Here is a 19996-nt window from a genome sequence, read left to right as displayed (position 1 = left end):
GCAATCTTGCGAGACAACTTTTCAGCAGACACAAAGTTATTGTATTTCTGCTATTGATAAATCATAAGAGTTATCTAGGCAATTAGGCCACAAAACTAAAGTTTAATTTCCCAAACTGTACATGAAAAAACAAATGTTGTATCTGAGCAGTGGTCCAACAGTTATTTGTACTGAATGCTTTTAATTTATGCCAATCTCTTTATTATCCTCAATAAACCTTGTGAATGGACGATTGGCTCCCGTTTCAGAACTCGCTTTGTCCAAACCAATGATGGGAGGGCTACTACCAGTACGAGCTTTGTCCATTCCACTGGAAACGTTACTTAAAGACGGAATGGCACTTCCGCCTAAACTTACTGGGAGCTGGGGAATGCCTCCGTTCTGTATGACAGAAATTTCATTGTTCTTCATAGCAAGTCCATTAGTAATAGCTGCAGCATATTGGTTCCAAAAATTTGGGTCAACATTCATTGCCCGAGCTGCTAAATCCTTCTGGAACATTTCTGAAAACTTCAAAGCATCCCCACCTAACAAAGCCATGGGATTTTCCACGGACAGACGACGCCCACGCCGTGCAGGAGCATTATTCCACATATGAGTTCCCATGTGAACCTTTAGAGGAAGAACAGACAGGAAAAAAAATGGGCAAACGAGCAAGAAGATTTACACAATTTACAAAGATGTCAGGCATACATTTTAAACTGGCAATAGAAGACATTCTAATTTCACAATTTAAAATGTCAAGTAATGTTAAACATTAACTTTCTCATGCAAAAATTATTATTATTATTCAAGATTATCAGGCTTATGTTGTATTTCAGGGAGTTTTTTATGTCCTAAACCTGTAAATCTCGTTAACTTTTTAAGAATATATCTGAATTTTTGCAACTCAATTATACCCATATTTACATTGGAGCAATTCTGTTATACGAAGTTTCTAGCAAAGCAACAACACACAATGTCCCTGCCCAATGACACAAGACCCATGGCAAATAATTATTTTTTTAAAAAGGATAAACCAATGATTATCTATTTTTGCTTGTTCTCCAAATAAATATTTATTTTATTTTTTCTCTATTTGTAATGGTCCGAATGCAAACCTCCTGTCAGTCAAGCAGAAGGAATTTTCTGATTCAGCTCACATGCAAGTTTTCATTTTCTCCTAAAAATAGTTCCAGATGCTCAAGAACCCTTCAGAGTATCTTTTAGAGGTACTGAAGACTGCTCTAACAAGTCTAGGTATCTTCTGTTTATATTAATAGACCTTTCCTGCCCAAACTGTTAGGTTTGATTCATCTAAAATTGCCAGGGACTAAATATCTTAAGAAACATTCAAATATATTTATTACAACAACTCATTTATTTTGCACTACTTATAAATAGATGTTATATAATTATATATTAGATTTGGGCTAACATCAATTAAAGAGCTCTTCCTTGATTGCCCATCTTATAATTACCTAGATTATGTGGAGATATAAAATGTTATGTCTACTTTTCACATTTCTTTAGTACAAAAAATTGTATTACTTTAAATAATAGAAAAATAAAACACCATTGTAAATATCAAGAAAACCTTCTCACTGAGCATTTGCCAGTTTTGAAGAACTACATCCCACTATGTAACCTTAGTATCTGGAAAATACTACTGAAAGCCCTGCTTCTCTAAGATACAATGGTGAAAGAAGCTGCAATCTGAAACTTGCAGAAAAATGGGATGAAAATTGGTTTATAAATGTGGACATAAAATTATTTCATGAACTGAATCTTTTTTTGGGATTCTTCTAATTATAAACATTTAATATTAAAACAATAATTCCAATAGTTCAAAAACTGTTTTTTTAAAAAAGGAGGAAGAAACACTCTTTAAAAATAGAATACCTTGTCCATGAAAACAGAATTTTCACTTGATTTTGAGATTGGCAGCTATATAAATATGATAAATGAATAAGTAAAAAAATATTTTTGATGTGTGATGATATATATGGAGTATTTGATTTTACATTGATTTAGAATGGTGCGGTTTGGATATGAGGCCAAATCATACTTTAGCTTGATGACGAATGAGAATGAACCACAATCTTGCAAATCTCTTCTCTCCCTCCACCTTCCAATGTGGGTTCAAGAGGTTTAGAAGAGTTCACATCCCTCATTGATTAGCCTCCACCTGAATTGTCATTTAAACCTGACAAACTGGATTGATCTTCAGATTAACTTTAAGAAGTTGGCTTGTTCTCATTATTCACAAATAAGATTAAATACCATTTAATACTAAACTGTAGTTTAGTATTAATCTTAATACTAAACTGCAGTTACTGACAAAGAGGATAGGAAAAAACAAGTGAAACTGTCGTTGCAAAAAATCATTTATATTCAAAACAATACTTTAGCCTAACATCCAAATTCAATCCATTTCTCCTGCTCTGATTTGGACTCAAGGAAGATGAAGAGGAGGAGGAGCCAGCATCTGCTGAACAATCAGGTTCAATATGAGCCCTTTATGTATTTTTACAGGATTTCTTTTAATATGAAGTTTACCTTCTTACCTTAAGATTCCCTTTTGTGGTAAAAGCTCTACCACAGATAGTGCATCCAAATGGCTTTTCACCAGTATGGGTGCGTTCATGTATCTGTAGCGCACTTGCTGAGGAGAAGGTCTTCCCACATGACTGACAGTTGTGTTGTTTTGGAGTTCGACGTGGTGGAGGTGCCAGCATAGGGGTGATGCTAGGACTCATCACTGTCTGTGGTGCAGCAGGAACCTGGATTCCAGCTGGAAGCGATGGAACCTCGCCCAATGAGATCGGCTTGCTGTGACCATTCACTTCCATTTTGATCATAGTAGGCGCAGTGCTGGTGACCAGGCTAGGAGTACTTTGGCTGGGACCTAGAGTAAAGTTGGGTTCAAATAACTGAGAAGGCAGCTCTTTTAATTTGTGTGTCAGTAAGTGCTGTTTTAAATTACCCATAGTGGAACACCCACGATTGCAGACTGTACATACAAATGGACGCTCTTTAGTATGGCTGCGGTAGTGAATTTCCAATGCACTCTTACAAGCAAAAGGCTTGCCACAGATATTACAAATGGTACTTTTAAACTTACCGCGTTCTCTGTTCAGGAACAGCAGGCTAAAAGGACCTTCTTCTTTGATGATTGGCCTTCCGGGGTTGGTGGCTGTCAGATCCAATGCGCCTCCATTTTCAATAGTAGGTGGTGGGGGACTGTCAGATTTTTCTGTCTTTAATTGTATTTCTTGTGGTTCTTCATGGTTACTAAAACCTGGTGACTTAGATCTAAAACTTTCACAGTTGCTATTTTCAGGAGAGAGAGCTTGCATGGATAAAGACGATTCTGACATGGCAGGACTCCCTGCACTTTGACTTTCCAGATCTCCAACAGCTGATGAAGAATCATTGCTTAAGTGGTCACTTTCCCCTGACCCATTTTCTAAAGATTTTAAATTGGTCAACTGTTGGCAGTTCATGACAGAATCAATCATTTTCATTTGATTCTCAAGAGCAGCAATGCTAGAAATTACAGATGGGGGAGAAGGAGGACACGATCCAGAATAAGGTAGAAGTGGCTTGGAGGGGTCTCTTATATTATCTTTTAATTCTATGTCCTCCTCCATGGAATTTTCATCGATATCATCATCATAGTTGCTCAGTGTCTCTGCATTCTTTTCATCAAAAGAAAGCTCTGAGTCCATAGCATCTTGGAAGCCATCTGGTAATGGTGTGTTTGGAATTTGCCCACCCATATGCATACGAATATGCTGCTGAAGAACAACAGCATTTGTAAATTTCTTCTGACAAATGGGACATGAATGCTGTACTCTAAGTGGTGGCTTCGCTCGATGAACTCCAAAATGTGTTTTTAGATTGCCTTTTGTAGTAAATGCACGTCCACAAATTTTGCATTTAAATGGTCTTTCTCCTGTATGAGTTCTATAATGCATCTTGAGAGCACTCTGACAACTGAGCACACGGTGACAAATGACACACTGATTTGGATCTGTCATCTTCTTATCAATGTTTTCTACTAGCTGTTGCAGTTTTGAGGTTTCTGATGTTTGCATAGAGTCCAATAGACCACCAAATGGAAATTTAGCCTTGAACTGGTCAGACAATGCTGGAAGCACAGTGTTTGGTAGGCTTGTAGAAATACTGCTTTCAGTAACAGCACAAGAAGCTGTAGAGGTGGGTACTACAGAAACCTGACCACTTATAGAAATATCTCCCAGCCTTGCATTTGTTACTGGAATATTGACAGGTTCAGTTTTAGTCATGGTTGAACTACCATGAATTGGTTGTGGAGATTCTGCAGACAAAGGAATGCCTGACTCAGAATTGTTTAGGCTTGGGGATAAAGAAGTGCAATCACTTGACACGGGGGATGTCCTCTGGGGCGATCTGTTCATGGGAGTAATACTTGGGGAATCCCCATAACTATTTACCCCTGGTATTGTAGGGGGAAGTTGCAGACTAATTGAAGTCGGGACAGTTGATAAAACGGGCTTGCTATCCAGCCATGTAGTAACTGGTTTTTCAGGTGGCAATGACATCCCGTATGGAATTCCGGAACAAGTGGGAACATTGTCGAGGTACTCTGGAACCGGATATGGATTCATCTGAATGTGTGGATACTTTTCTTTATGTCTCTGAAAATGAACTTTCAGATTGCCTTTAGTAGAAAACCGATTGCCACAAATGTTACATTTAAAAGGTCTTTCTCCTGTGTGCGAACGCAGGTGAATCTGTAGAGCACTATCACTTCCAAAAACCTTGGCACAAAATCTACATTTATGTTTAAAAAAAGGGTCCTCAGAACTTGTCTTAGGCTCAAAAACGGATACATTTGGTGGCTTTCCTTTGCGATGCTTCATAAGAGCAGAGAGAGGATCCAATGCATTAGCTGTTGCAGCAATGCTAACCAGTGGATTGGGGAAAATTACACTACTGGATGAAGTCTGAGGTAGAAGTGGGTTTGGCAGGCTGGAAGTTGAGGCGAGGAGATTTCCAGGTCCTACTGAAGGTGGAGTTGAAGGGTTTGGGGGCTGTGAAGAGCTGCTAGTAATATTTGACACAGAAACCGGTGTTAATGAAGAAGAAGTAATTGCATTAGAGGAAGATGATGTGCTTGTTTCATTTGGGACAGAAGAACCATTGCTTGACATGTTAGGAGTGCTTGCACCTGATGTGGGCCTTGATATGTGCTGAGTACTCTCAAAGGCAGTTGGTGGGTTGCCAGTGGCTTGGGCCACTATGGCAGAAGGAACAACTGCTGCTAACTGAAGAGCAGAGTTTGCGGCAAATCCCTGGAGCTGGTTAGTGGCTTGAACAGGAGTGCTTTGGGAAGGAGTCGTGTTTAAAGTGGGACGTAATGGCTGTCGGTTCATCATTGCCACCTGACTCCGGATCTGTTCGATCAGCTGCAACTGGTGAATCTGCTGCTGTTGCAATGCCATCAACTGCTCGAGAATCATTGGGATGGCCATTGCTGTAACCCCACTTGCTGCGGTTGCATTAGCTGCACACCTTGTACTCTGCGAGAATTGTGCAACTGCCACTTTAGTGCTCAACAATGTCTCTAAGGTTACATTAGTGTTTGGCATATTATAACCTGTCAAAGAAGGTGGTTCGCTAATTTGAGGTAGTGGCGTAGCTGTACTAGAGGTGCCTGGATTGGAGTAGCTTTTTTCTACAGAAGGTTCTACCTCCATGGGTTCTTCTTCCTTTTCTGTATTCTTTATCTCAGAGATCTCATTATTCTCAGCTTGAATGCTTTCTTCACAAGCCTCGCTGTCCGCTTGATCGCTAGGTGAGCTTGCAGGAGAAGGCTCTGCAAATTCTTCAGGAGCTGGGGTGGCTTCATCTTCATTCACAATGAGCACCAGTGGATTTTTAGTGCAGTTCTTCTTGTGTTCCAAGAAATCACTCCACTTGAAGAATTCTGCACAACATTTTTCACAAACATTTGTTTCCTCGCTTCCACTCCGGCTTTCATTCCCACTATCACCATCATCTGCTCCTTCTCCTGGCACTGTGGGGAGGCAGTGGGGGGGGGGGGGAAATCAGAAGATTGTATCAGCCAATGACTTGCAAAAGAGCCCTCCCTGCATTTTAGAATTTTGCACATGAGTAAGAATCAATATTTTTTTTATTTTGTACAAATTACACCACTTCAACATTTCTGAGGTCCCTCAGTGTGTGTATTCTATGACTCTTTCTACCTAGCTAATCATTTTCTTAGTGCAATCCATCAAATTATGAGGCCCTATCAATTGTGGATACTGCTTCTTAATGAAATTCCATAGAAGCAATTGATTTCCAATATTTTCATACAATTCACAGCTACCTTGTCTGTTGAGTACAAAGCAAGCTTTCGATGGACTCATTAGGATTCCCCTTTGCCATCAAGCTTCCTCATTTCCAGCAAAATTAGAGATACCTTTGCCAGTTCACTTAACATTGCTAAACTAATCTGTAACCTTTCAAACTCAAATCAGCACCTGACACGACAAACTGAGCTTCTGTTACTCAAGTGGGGTCTTTGTGCTACTTAGATTTATTATCTTTATACTGCATAGAGACACCATAGGCACAGTGGAACTCCACATAACCTGTTAAACCAACATTTTATTTAATTTTAAAAGATTTATATGTATATGTCTGATATACGGAAAGTCTTATTTTAAATTAAACTACTTTCACCTCTCTTGTTTTTGTACTTTACCTATACATTCCATGAAGCAAATATTACATAATGTGATTGTACATTCCAGTTATATAAATCAAATTAATTTCTTTTCTTTTTGGCAAGCAATGCTAAAATTACATGTTACTGTTGTTAGCCAATAGAGTTCAGTGGTTTGTTAACAAACTAGAAATTATATATTTAAAGTTCATTTACATTGACATGTTTAACATGAGAATGTTGTAGTCAAGACACACTTTTAGTACCTTTTTTCTTCTATTCTCATAGAAAGACTCTGCAAATTATATGCTTGTGCCATAGTGGAAAACCCACTAATTGGTTACACATGTTTAATTACTGTTGTAGGCAGCTACTTCCTCTGACTCGCATTACTCTCTTGTGCTGAATAACAAGCATATCTAATGAACAGAATTCTAATTCACACCTGATCATATTAATAGCTGAAGAGAAACTTTAAAAATCAACATTTGATGAGACTGTAAGGTTTCACTTTAAGAGCACTGTAATATATAAAAGCACCTGTATGCTTTAAAAGTTGTGTGCAGCTTTAGTGTACCATATAGATTCCATTTGATGCTCTGAACATTACTGAAGCATAACTGTTTTTTGTTAGCTTACAGATAAAATGACAGAAGCAAATCAGTTCCACACAGCAAGATGATAGATATAAATCATTTTGTAATTTACACATAGAAGCATGAGAAAATCCACTTCAGTTTGTGCAAACATGTCAGTTTCTTTCACATTAAAGGAGCAATTAATTAATTTCATTTTTACATTTAGGAAGAATACTCAAGAAAAATCTTGCTCGTTTTAAATGTTTCTCTTAGAATATAAAATATATTTAATCTTGGTATTTTCTCTCTTGCATTTTTTTTTACATCACTAAAACCTCCCCAATCAACAACAAATAGAGAGTTCAAAGCAGCAAGTGGTTCAGCGTTCCATCTGAATTATATTTTGATATTAGAACTCAGATCGGCTAAAAGTTACACCTTAGCAAAACATTTAATACATATTTTGTGTTTGGTTGTGTTTACTGGAAGCAAAACTACAAATGATTTACATGAAAATATAGGAAGAGAAGAAAATTAAGGTTTTAATTGTAATTTTATTGTACCTGGAGTTTGAATTGTCTTTTGTGCAACTGAAAAATAATCTCAGAGGCCATCTCCAAAACATTTTTCCATACAGTTTAGAGAAAACTATTAATGTTAATCATTGTATTTATTACATGAATCTTGTTTATATATTGCCAAATGTTCAGTACTGAATATTATAGATAAATTTCATTTTTAATTTTTTTAATGTTCCTATTGTAATAATATACCCAAGCTAACTTAATTTTATAAAATAGAAAGTACAACCTAAACCACATTTTACTAGTGGCAAAAGCCCTAGCTCCAAAGAAATCACCTAAAGATTTAATCTTATAGCCTTAGGAAATATTTTTTGACATATTTAATTTCTGGTAAGATCACATGATTTTAGTGATACCGGCTTTCAAATGAAGAGTCAGCATGCTTTAAAGACACAACAGCAGAAGATAAAAACTTTGGTTGCATTTGTGATATTATTTTTGTTTTGTTAATTCATATTCGTGAGTCTCTAAAATGATCAAGAAATTATTTTAAATATTAATCTACATCAATGGAACTTCAAGTTAAAATTAAGTGTCATCAAAATATAGAATATACAAAATAATAAAGAACAATGTTTCTTATATATTCTTAAAATTTAAGAACTAGCTCTATCTACAAATTTGATGCTTGTTCATAATCTAATTAACATATGAAAAAAATAGTTTCCAATCATTTTAACAGGGTGTTAATCAAAATAGTACCACCTATCAGAATTTAGAGCAAAACATTTTTGCAAACCTTTTATTGCATGCTACTGCAAGTTTTTAATTCAAACTTTACAAAGGTAAGGTTTTTTTTAAGGAAATTAAAAACCAAAAGTTAAAGACAAATTCACGTGGTTGGAAGTGTATCACTTTGCAATTCAAAATATCTTCACATATTTATGTGATGTAATGTTCGCAATTATTTGAGTGCCTCTTTCTGTCTCACAAGCACATTTTCCTTTTATGTTCAATAATCAGAATATAGGAGAACTACCGCTGTAACTATTGTGGACTTCAGTCTATCCTCCTAATTAATTTATCTGTGTAAGAGTTATTATGGCAACAATTTAAATCCGTGTTCTTGAAGTAGCTTATTCTAAAAAAAGCTGTTGTGGCCTCGCAACTTTTATATTGAAAAAATAAGAAATTAAGTATTATTTCATGTGTTCTTTCTGCTAATATGGTAATATCTGACTGACAAGCCACAGTTATGGCCTACTTTTCCACATATAAAGGATACTGGTCTTCTTCAGAAAGACTGGCATGGATACCCATGCTAGGCATCTATGACAATGTTACAGCAAACAAGGCTTTCCAAACATGGTTTGCTGATACATTTGGGAGTTCAAATTATAGTTGGGATAAAAACTGTAAGCATAAACCAAACATGAGGTTTTGTACTAATTTTAAATGCAAAAGTAATGAGTATATTAGGTGATTTGGAAAGAATCTTCATGTACATACAGGTTTTACATGATTTTTATATTAAACATCATTTCAGTTCATGTTGACCGCACAATTAAAAACATATATGTTAGCACTAGTAAGCATATTTAAGATTGAAGTCCCAAAGGACAATATAGGAGAGTCAAAATGATATAGAAAAATAGATCTGTTAAAGGAAATTTCAGTTTAAATCTTATTCAGTTATGATATTCAATAGGAAATGACTTTTTTCAGTAATGCTCCAAGGATAAAAAAGGATATGTGTATGTGCTTACCAACATTTTATACAGAAATATTAGAGCATCACTGATACACTGTTAGAAGATAGTTTTAAAATGAATTAAAATTCCTATGTTAAATACAGAACTTTATAACTGCTTCTCCCAGACAGCTTGGTCTCAAGTTTATCATGGGCATATAAAAATAATGGAGACAATCAAACTATATTTTATGATATTGAAGATTTTTTCCCTGAAACTGCACTTGCATTTTAGATTTCAGTGCACTGACATGAAAATTAAACTGTCTCTTAAAAACTAAGACACATATTTTAGTCTATTAAGAACAGACATATTTTAGCTAGGAACAATTTTTTTTAAATTTCATCTACCAACAAAATAACTTAATATTGAAAATACATCTAATGTTTCATGATAACCTATTAACAACTACAGTTCAATCCTTTTGAAATGCAGAAACCTGAAGTTGTCCTTAAGATTCGTATACAACACATTCCTTATTCAAGATTTAATATGCAAATGTATTCATAACTGCACACATCCTCAGAAGTGTATAAAAATATTTTCATGTGCTATTTTGTATAAAAAGGATAAATTAATTTAAGAATGAAAAAATATGCATTAAATGAGCTTTTCAGTTAATTTGATTTATTATTATTTAAATAAACATTACTACAAATTGGGAATTGTATATAGAGTTCCCTCTTTTGACTGAAATAGAACATTTAAAAAAAATCTTTGAATGAAGGGCTTTAAAGTCTGATCGTATTAAGAATGACTAATGACTTATATATTTTCATTAAAGAAATACATTTGAAAATTGTATCTTTGTTATAACATTGAATGTGGAAAGGAATTATAAATTATGAGAAAGTTACTGCAATTATAAATCAATTATTGGAATTATATTCCATAGAAACTACAGAATCTGCTTCAGCTTTGAGGCCAAGTCAATCTTTAATCTAAGTGGAAAAATAAGGTAATAACAATATAAAATATTTTTAAGTTTCTTTTTTAGATCATCAAGTTACTCATGACTTTTTCATGATATCACTTGGCTTGGATCTTTATTCATGTCATATACAGTCTGATGTTCTGAAATAATTTAATCAAAATATTTGGGCAGAAGCCAATAATCATTAAGGACATCTGAACTGTGAATTTTACTGTATGTAAAGAACAAGAGTGAAACTGACACGTCAGTAATTCCAACTGCATTAGTGGAAAAATATTGTTATGGGTAATTACTGAATTGTCTTTACGGTTTATCCTTATTATATTCCTGTATGAAACATGTCCCTTTCTACAAAAAGAGGAAAAAGGCAGAAAGAAATGGAAATGGGAATATCTTTGGTTAGCAGCATTAAAAATTTTCAGTTTGCAACAGTGCCAGTGAATGTATTATACAGTGTTATAATACATTCTGTCCCAATATTTATTTTATGAGAACAATATTAGAACATTTATTCCTTTCCACTGTAAGTAGTACAGGTTATCCATTAGAGAGAAGGCCAAGTGGTCATGTAACTAGACTCTATTACATTTAACTATTACTGAAACATTTTCTAAGATAAATGTATGAACAAAAACAAAAATCTTAAAAGAGTTGCAAGGGATGCTCCACTAAAGAATTCTTAACTGTGCATAACAGCTTTCAAACAGAAAGGATTTCAAAAACTATTCTAGTTTCAATAAGCACTTTCTCTATTTCATTGTATCATTGTTACTTTTTAAAATGAGAACCTTTTAAATTATTACTTAGGCCGTTACATTTTCTCCAAGGAAATTATTTCTTTACATTCCTTTAAATGATTGCATCATTGAAAAGACATGTGTAAGACAGGCACAGTCTAACAAAATAATAAGATATAGTAGTAAGATGTATCTATGCAGAATGTAGTTACAATACATTCAATGGACCTTCTTTTCAAATAGGCTTGCCTAGTCTTATTCACCTGGCAAGAGTAAATTGGCTGCATTTTGCTACCAACCACAACAATAATAACAGTTATAAAATTACACTTTACACTTATTTTACACTAAATGGCTATGAATAAATACATTCTTTCAGCATGTCAGGACAGAAAATCCCAACACTGATCTATAAATATATTCATTTTCCTCTAATGGCCCAATTAGCCAATTTGAGGAACATGTGCAATGAAAAAATGCAACTGTAAATGCCTTTATCTCTACACTGACACAAACAGTGTGGAAAGATCTTGCATAACTCCCTTTTAATATGAGCATTGTCAAATACGTAATTCAATTAAATGTTAGATTACTAATAACTACTAAAATAAATCTCAACAGATTTTAACATAATTAATTTGTACAATGACAATGTTTCCTCAATGTTATCAAATACAATTTTCCTCATTAAGAACTAATGTTACAAATAGTTTAACTTTTAGCATGCAGTTCTTTCAAACAATTCTAATATGTATATATATATACTGAAAACATTACATATTGATTTCATTTTCTCCCCCCCTTTTTCTCTGAATTCTTTTAATTTTTTTATGATTATTTTGAATCCCATAAAGAAAGATGAATTATCACACACAGAGCCCAAGCTGTGAAACAGGAGGAGACAAATAGAGACCCCTACTGTGTTTAACAATGTAGAAGAAATTTCAAGTGCAATAGCAAAATTTCTATCCTTTTTCTATAGGCCTCATAAGCCGATATAAATCTGAACAGTGGAGGGCACTCTTGCTATGCAAAAATTGCATTGCCCTGATATATTTCTTTAGATCTATTTAGTGGCCTAAATTTCACAATTTAAGTTAACAGCCACCTGTGGCATAGTCATCATGTGCCTTCTGCAGAAAGCATATGCAACATTTAACCAACTGCTAAGGCTTTGTAAATTCAGATTAAGAACAGATCAAGAACTCTACATTTTTGTCTGCAGATAAAATATAAGTGCATAACATATTAAAATGTAATTACTGTATTTGTTTGACTGAAATCTCTAATATTCAGTTGTATGCCAAAGTTCCGTGTAAACTAGCTGATGTTCAATATTTAGACTACAGTGATATAAGATTTTATTGGGCGTTATTGCAGTATTAAACGTTGACTATTTCATTAATTTAAGGTGAAACAGAAATCAAGGCCTAATAGGAATCTAAATAATATAAGGGAGTGATCCATTTTTGTATAACCTTCCATTTTCAAAGACATAAACCAACAGGTGGAACACTAGAAGATATATCCAGGTTTGATACTATGAAATTTTCTATGGAGCACTGACTCATTGAAAGCAGGAGAGCTGTTTGCATATGTATTTCTAAATGATCAAGATTGAAAATCTAGCCAAGGAGCATTATAAAATTTCTCATAATATTCCGCATAGATAAATTGATACAACTAATAAAGCATATGCAACGAAATACTGATAAACCTAAATAATGAATATTAGCTTAGAGAAAGACCAATCATTGTTATTTTCCTAACCAAAGTAAATCTATATAAGATTAATTAAGCAATGAAATACTGTGTAAAACAACAACTCTTTTCTTAGTACTGCCAGCTTAGGAGTTGAACTACATAGGTATTTGATAAGCTGTACAAATTCATATATAAAAACTCATAAGTATCTCTAGTTGACACTCAGATTTGATGTTAACACTTAAGACAACAAGTGGTAAGCTATGCTGCCAAGGTCAACTGCACAGATGTACTAATTGTATTATGAGCTTGACAACTAGTGGCCACCCCTGGCAGGGCAAAACAAGCAAAGGTTAAATCAGCAAACCTTGTCAAAGCACTTCTAACTATCCACCCTCAGGGAAAGTTCATTGGGAGCTTGTTGGCACTCCAGCAATCCTACCTTTTCACTGAAAACAAACAAAAAACTCTCTCCTACACTCAACACTTAGACACAGGAAACAGAAACAATTTGGTCTCAAACACTAAAAATAACATGCATGCATTACTTTTTAAAATGGCATTCTGTTGTCATAAAAATGGGTTTTAAGCTTCTATTGATGTTCTTATTTTCTCGAGTAATAATGAAAACTTTTTACAGGACTGCCTTTTGCATGATTGTTGCTGTTTTCTGTATGCAATTAACAATAGAAATGCTCTTAAAAGTATTTACATTTCATAAGTTAAATAATGCATGATTTGTCATGAATTTGATAACAATCCTGACTTTACTCTGAATAAAAGATCAATAGATTTCAAAGGGATTGTTCTCAAATTGATATAAGAATATATTATTTTTCACTTTTCATATATAAATAGATCCATATAAAACCATTTTCTATAATAACGCTGTAAAATGAAATGAATACTTTTTATCTGTAGAGAAACATAACTCCATGACATAAATTGCCATATTGTGAATATAACTTTGGATCTACAAATTGCTATTTATTGTGAAAAAAGTTACTTTTATTTGTCCTAGATATTTTGATTGTATTTCTAAAGCTTAAAGCCATTTTGAATACAAAATATATCATTTCAGTTTGTTTAAATTTTTGATTTCTTTAAACTATGTAAGAAACTATTCATTTATATCAATCACAACAGTCTATTTCACTATTTGCAAAATTTAATACATCTTGTTCTTATCAATGAATATTCTCTAGATAGTTCTGTTAGGTTGGCACTCAGTCAATAAATCATGCAAAAAAATTGAAAGCTTTTGCTTTCCCAGTGCTTCACCCAAAGTAACAAATTTACTTGCATTGTTTTTTTATTTTAAAATTATATTTCAATAAAGTATTAAAATATTTTTAGAAATAAGTAATCAATATTTATGTTAAGAACATGAATGTTCAGCTGATATTAATCATAGATAATTAATGTTGTAATGTTTTTATTTATGGGAGCACATATATACTTGTCCTCCCAGCATTAAATTCACACAAGAAATACACTTATTTTTGTATTTGTATACTAAAATAAGCAAATTTTAATTAACATGTTATTAAACCATCCTTTAGTTTGAATACTATATAAAATATAATGCGAACATTTACGATACAGCTGTGCACAATAATAGAGTAATTTTCCTCCCTCACACTAATAATAAATCTAATATCTTAAAGAACTCTTCTAAAATTGGAAAATACAAGGGCCTTTTATTATTTTAAAAGGCAATTTGCTAAAAATCACAAAAATTAATGTTTAATTAAATGTTTCATATCATCTCTAATGTTCTTAAGAGTATTATAGGTCAAGTATAACAGAAAGCAACACATTCTATTTATCTATATGAATTTTATGAACATTAATCCTACTATCTTATATCTACTGGAATAAGACTACTGAATTTAAATGAACTTACTTCAGAGTAAACAGGAATGTTTTTTTAAAGAATACATTCAAAGGAATAAATCAACAAAATAACTGAATGATGAACTGGAATAAAAAAAATATTGCAACTGGATTTTGAAAAGACGTATAGTTTAAATATAAGAATTCTGGTGAACAGGATTTTAAAACAAATTTAGTATGTCACAAAAATCCTTAATACAATATAAATGCATTTTACAATTATTTGAAAATCACCTATCATTATTCTAAGAGCTGGCCCACATTAAACTGAAACCAAACAAAAAACCATGTTACTTTAATCTGTACAAATTGCATTCTAGAAATCCCTTTTAGCAATTTTATAGCTAATTTCTATTCAATTATTATCCACTTGAAAGTGCTGTGTGCTACCCCTCCCCCCAGAAATTGGTGAATGCATCTGGTTCCTAAGTGAATGCAGTGTTTCCAATTGTAACAAAACAAGGCTGTTCTATAGCACTAGTAATCTGTTGATTTAGAGAAATGTTAAAATGGAGATGTAAATTCTTCTGATACTCATTTAGATTAATTCATTTAGCACATAGAATAGCAAATTAACTATTTTGGGATTTATAACAATTCCTTCAGATATTTTGCCACTCTTTATAATGACCATTTCTTTCAATATGGCATCCTTTTAAATGTTTTGTGCATAAATACCTTTTGTTCCTGACTTGTCAGCATCAACTACTATGCAGATTCTAATTAATCACTGCATGTAAGCATTCATTTTCCAAATTACCAAAAGCATGAGCTCTCTCTCTAACAACAAACATTTCAACATAGTAGTTTATGTTATTCTGACTAGTTTTGGGATCTCTGGGAGTGTTCTGCTTAATGAAAAAAAAGTCCCATTACTCTATAGGTCCAAATTATTAATTTGCTTCTAAAACATCTATTTTAAGACTGCTACCTAAATTTACTGGTCTTCATATAATTTTAAATATAGCCCTATATTTATCTTTCAGTCTGTCAAACTGTCATGTTTCATTCTGCTACTGTGTAAATCCTTTCTGTAAAGAAAAAAGATACACCTACTTTTCACAGCTTTTCTTAACGAATTACATCCCTAAAAGGCAGCACTAAGTGTGTATTCTCATGTATAATAAAATGTGTACGTTTATTAGATATCACAATAGCTTGAGGAATTATTTTAGAGAGTCAGGAATTAAAATACTGAAAAGAACTAAGGTTAGTATAGTGGGTATCTTTGAAAAATATTATCTCCACTTTTTTTGCCTGTTTTATGTGCTTAAAGTATTGTTTTTGGCCTGTTGCTGAGCTAAGAATCAGGAACAGTGGCATTGCTTACAATTGTAAAGTGAAATGAAAAGGCCTGATGTGTGTGAGTTACAACATCATCTTATTCTAGAAAATACACAACTATCTTTTTTGCAGGCAAAATATTTGTACTAAGTCAGATAAAAATGTTGAACGCTTAACCAATTTAGCTCCTGATGTGATTTTGGTAAATCAGAGCTCTGAAATTGCAGAACTCTGCATGTAACTAATTATCAAGATATATTATGTTCTATATACTGACATGCATTTATTAACCAAGAGAATAACACATTTTGATCACAATTCTCTAAAATAGTTAAGTATTTACATTGTTGCATTTTTAAGGCTGCTGCTAAAGCCGATTTTGAGCTATTCAGTGACCACAATAATAACGCTTTAAAATTCCTCACTGGGATGCAATGTAGTCCTTTTGATGGGAAGACTGTCTTTCTTATTCGCCAGAAATAAATCCATTCATTTGATCATGTAGTCATTGAGGGCGATACAAAACAAACCAAGTGTGAGAAATTCTATGTGATGAAGTAAACAAAACAAAACCCCCAAAAAAGGGGAAAAAAGAGAGAGAAAATCCATTTCCATGACAAAAAGATTCTTTGTTCTTAATCTACACACCATATGCAAGCGTTTCTTTTTAGCATATCTCCTGTTCTAATCTTGGGTGACATGGCTACATAGATAAGACTCACTAAGCAAAACAAAAAAACCCTCCTAGTTGAACAATTTTCTTCAATTTATTAACTCACCAGAAGTGCCATAATGAGGCACTGAGGTTTTTCCTTGTTAACTTTTAAAGTATTCAGAGTATTGTTTACATTCTTAAACCAAGTAATCTATCAATCCACCCTGATAGATTTTTTCTATCATTTTTCTTTTACTAAAGATAAATATCCTGTTTTTGCTGAAGTATCCAGAAGGCTTTAAAAAACATTTTAAAATAAAGAATATCTTGTTTTAATTGCAACTATCCTTCAAGAAACTAGTTTCACTACCTTTTATTATTACCATTATCCAAGAAGCTGTTCAAATCAGCAGTGGTCAGCCTTTCCCTTCTTTCCAAGAACTTTCTTATTTTTAAAAAAAAAGATGAAGAAAATTACAGGTTCTGAATAATTGCCAATGTAGCAAATGCATTTACCTTGGGAAGTCAGTTCATGCTGCACTAAACTGCAAGGTTGCAGTAATGATTTAAAGTAGCCAAAAATCTTTTGTGGCTTAGTTCTCTCCCTCCACAAGCCCCTCTTGCCCAATGAAGTGTGTATTTTTTTTTCTGAAGCATTTAAATGTGTAATTTTCCTTGGAGATTCTTTTTAAAAACGAAAGCAATCAAGCTAGAATGTGCCGTTTAGGAGCAACAGAATCATTCTCCCAATGATTGCCTCTTTATCACTATCCTGATCAGCATGGAAATTTTAAGTGATAACCACAGGAAAAATGAAATACTTCATTCTGCCTTCATAATTGAAAAAAAAAATGCAATCTGAGGTACAGGGGAAAAAAACAACCCGGAATACTAAACTTTAATGTCATATGCAGATTCTGGAGCTTAGAATTATTCCAAATTGACTTCTAAAGACAGCTCAAAAACCCTTTAACCAACTGCAGCTAAATCATTTCGAAACCAGACACAACTTGTTTTATAAGCACCCTGAGCATGCCTGGAGGCGCTCTTGGCCTCAAGGGGCCCAAATAAATTCTTAAAAAAAAAAATCTTTTCAATAAACCCGGAACGAATATCCCATTTTATAATCCACCTCAAATCCTAAGAAAACCCAAGAACATCTTCATGGCAATTGTGGTGGCAAATGAAAGCAGGCGTGAGGCAAGTTAAGCTCTGCCCCAGGGCAGACAATTTATCCACCCCAGGCCCTGACAATTATTCCCAGGCGTCACCCCCTATTCCCTCTCTAACATTAAGAAGAGACCTCTTTTTTTTGCCTTTGAACATCTGACCCACCTCCACTTATTTATGGGACACTCCCTGGCCTTTGGAAGCAGCCTCCCCCCCCACCACAAGCCAGGCCTACGACCCAAAATTCGGCGGACCAAAGAGAAACCTTGTTTCAGAGAACTAATCCTGCGCAATCTTTGCTCTGTGTGTGTTTGTGTGTGTGTGTATGGGGGGGTGAGACACTGAGGAAACCACCCCCCCAAGCCCTTCCCCCTCGGTTACTTTAGGAATTACACTTAAAACTCTAATCCGGAATCGAGCCGGCCAAGCAGTCGAGCCCGCCGGCGGGGGTTTACTTCAGAGTAAAAGCCGAAGCGAACCGCGAAAAAGAGATTTTTATTTTATTTTTTTCTCTCCCTCAGGCGCGCTGCAGGCCGAAGGCGGGAGCGCCTCGCGGGGGCTTATTTGTTATCCAGGACCTGGGAAGCCGCCGCCGCCGCCTCCAGCAGGGCCGCTTCCGGGGTGGTTTGGGGTTGTTGTTTTTTCGGGGGAGGGGGAGAGAAGGAAGGGAAGTCCGACACCACCGTAAAGATCCATAAAGGATTTTCACCGCTTGGTTCCTTCATCCATCGCCCCCCCGCGCCCGATCCACCCCCGTCCTCAACTCTCTTGGCAACTTTTATGCCGTGAGGAGAAAAAAAAAAGACGACGACAAGCCGCTCGGGGAACGGGGACGACGAACGGCTGAAAGGAAGAAAAAAAAGAAAGAAAGAAAGCGGCCGTTTCGGTCGAAAAGTCAAACACTAGGAAAGAAACGCAGATTTTTTTTAAAAAAAGAAAGAAATGAAAAGGCGGCAAATCCAGGCTCGGCTAAGAGCGGCGGGGAGAAACAGCGGCGCGCGCGCGCGCTTGGGGCGGGGGGGGGGAGCGCGAATTTATAAGTGCATCCTTCACTCCCACCCTCCAACTCCCGAGAGCGGGGGACGGTCTAACTCTTCTCTCTCTCCCCCCCCCGCCCGATGTCCAACCATAATTCAAGTCCTCCGCTGCACGCCGAGTTTTCCAGCGAGGGACTTCGGTGTGGAAGAGAAACACTTGCTCCGAAAGGGAGGGGGCGGGAAGCGAAAAACTTTCGGCTTTAAACTTTCAACTCCCACCCGAGTTTCTCCTACCTCTTTTTCCCCGAGGTGGCCTTCTCTGAGGCTGGCTCAAGCTCCCTCCGAAGACAGTAAAATCCACCAGATCCCCGGGCTTAGAAAACACCCACCGCGCGCGCACATAAGCGCACACACACACACTCTCTCTCTCTCACTCACTCACAGACACAGGCGCACGTAGGCACCCGACTCCGGCCGCCCAATCCCGCTTGCTTGCCTTGCTTTGCCTGCCTTACCTTGTTCGGGAAGCACCTCAGCTTGTAGCTCCTCGTCGGATTTGAGATGTTGGGGCTTAGCCTGCTTTCGTCGAGACATACTGCTAGCTGAGGTGGCTTCTTGTGCCTGCTTTTTGCAGAGACATCGGCGAGAGGTGGAGCGCTGCGGGGAGAGGGGTGGGTGGGGTGGGGTGGGTAGGTAGGTGGGGGAGAAAAAAAGACTTGGTGGCGAGGAAAAAGTGTATTGGTGGCGTCGGACCGCCGCCACCGCCCCCCCCCTCCTTATTTCATCGGCAACAAATTAGCGCGGGGTGGTGGTGGTTGGGCGTGGGGGGGGTGGCTTGTGGTGCGTGCAAAGAGAAAACGGAATAAATAAAATTTCGCCAGCGAGCCAAGCGGCGACGGCGGATCAGCCGGGCGGGGTATTGCGCGGGGCTGTGTGCTGAGCGCGCTTGCAAAGATAGGGCGGCTGCGCGGCTCGCGCATGGGGCTCAGTAATTATGATTGTGAATAATGCATGGCGATTAATGATGCTGGGGGCAAGCGCGGATTGGCCCGGCTCCAGTGGACTCGGGCTGCATATGTAAATGCGGGA

The 19996-nt window shown here is 35.8% G+C and overlaps 1 protein-coding gene across 2 annotated transcripts; it reads right to left on the bottom strand.

Annotated features, from left to right (window-relative positions):
* Nucleotides 1–180: 180 nt before the first annotated feature.
* On the bottom strand, nt 181–19501 carry SALL3 (spalt like transcription factor 3). Of its 2 annotated transcripts, XM_058176889.1 has the most exons (5): nt 19445–19501; nt 18472–18489; nt 10711–10720; nt 2547–6043; nt 181–612 (listed from the first exon to the last, which is right to left on the bottom strand). In XM_058176889.1, exons 1-5 carry the CDS (start codon nt 19499–19501, stop codon nt 181–183), a joined length of 4014 nt encoding a protein of 1337 aa, XP_058032872.1. The 2 variants fall into 2 exon arrangements, with proteins under 2 accessions (XP_058032872.1, XP_058032870.1); XM_058176887.1 differs by lacking the exons at nt 10711–10720; nt 18472–18489 and adding an exon at nt 8918–8924 and having other exon boundaries at nt 2547–6045; nt 19414–19501.
* Between the last annotated feature and the right edge of the window lie 495 nt (nt 19502–19996).

This window comes from Ahaetulla prasina, chromosome 3 (assembly GCF_028640845.1).
Source record: "Ahaetulla prasina isolate Xishuangbanna chromosome 3, ASM2864084v1, whole genome shotgun sequence".
Lineage (NCBI taxonomy): Eukaryota > Metazoa > Chordata > Lepidosauria > Squamata > Colubridae > Ahaetulla > Ahaetulla prasina.
The sequence above is the reverse complement of the archived record's forward strand: the minus strand, read 5'-3'. Positions and strand labels throughout refer to the sequence as shown.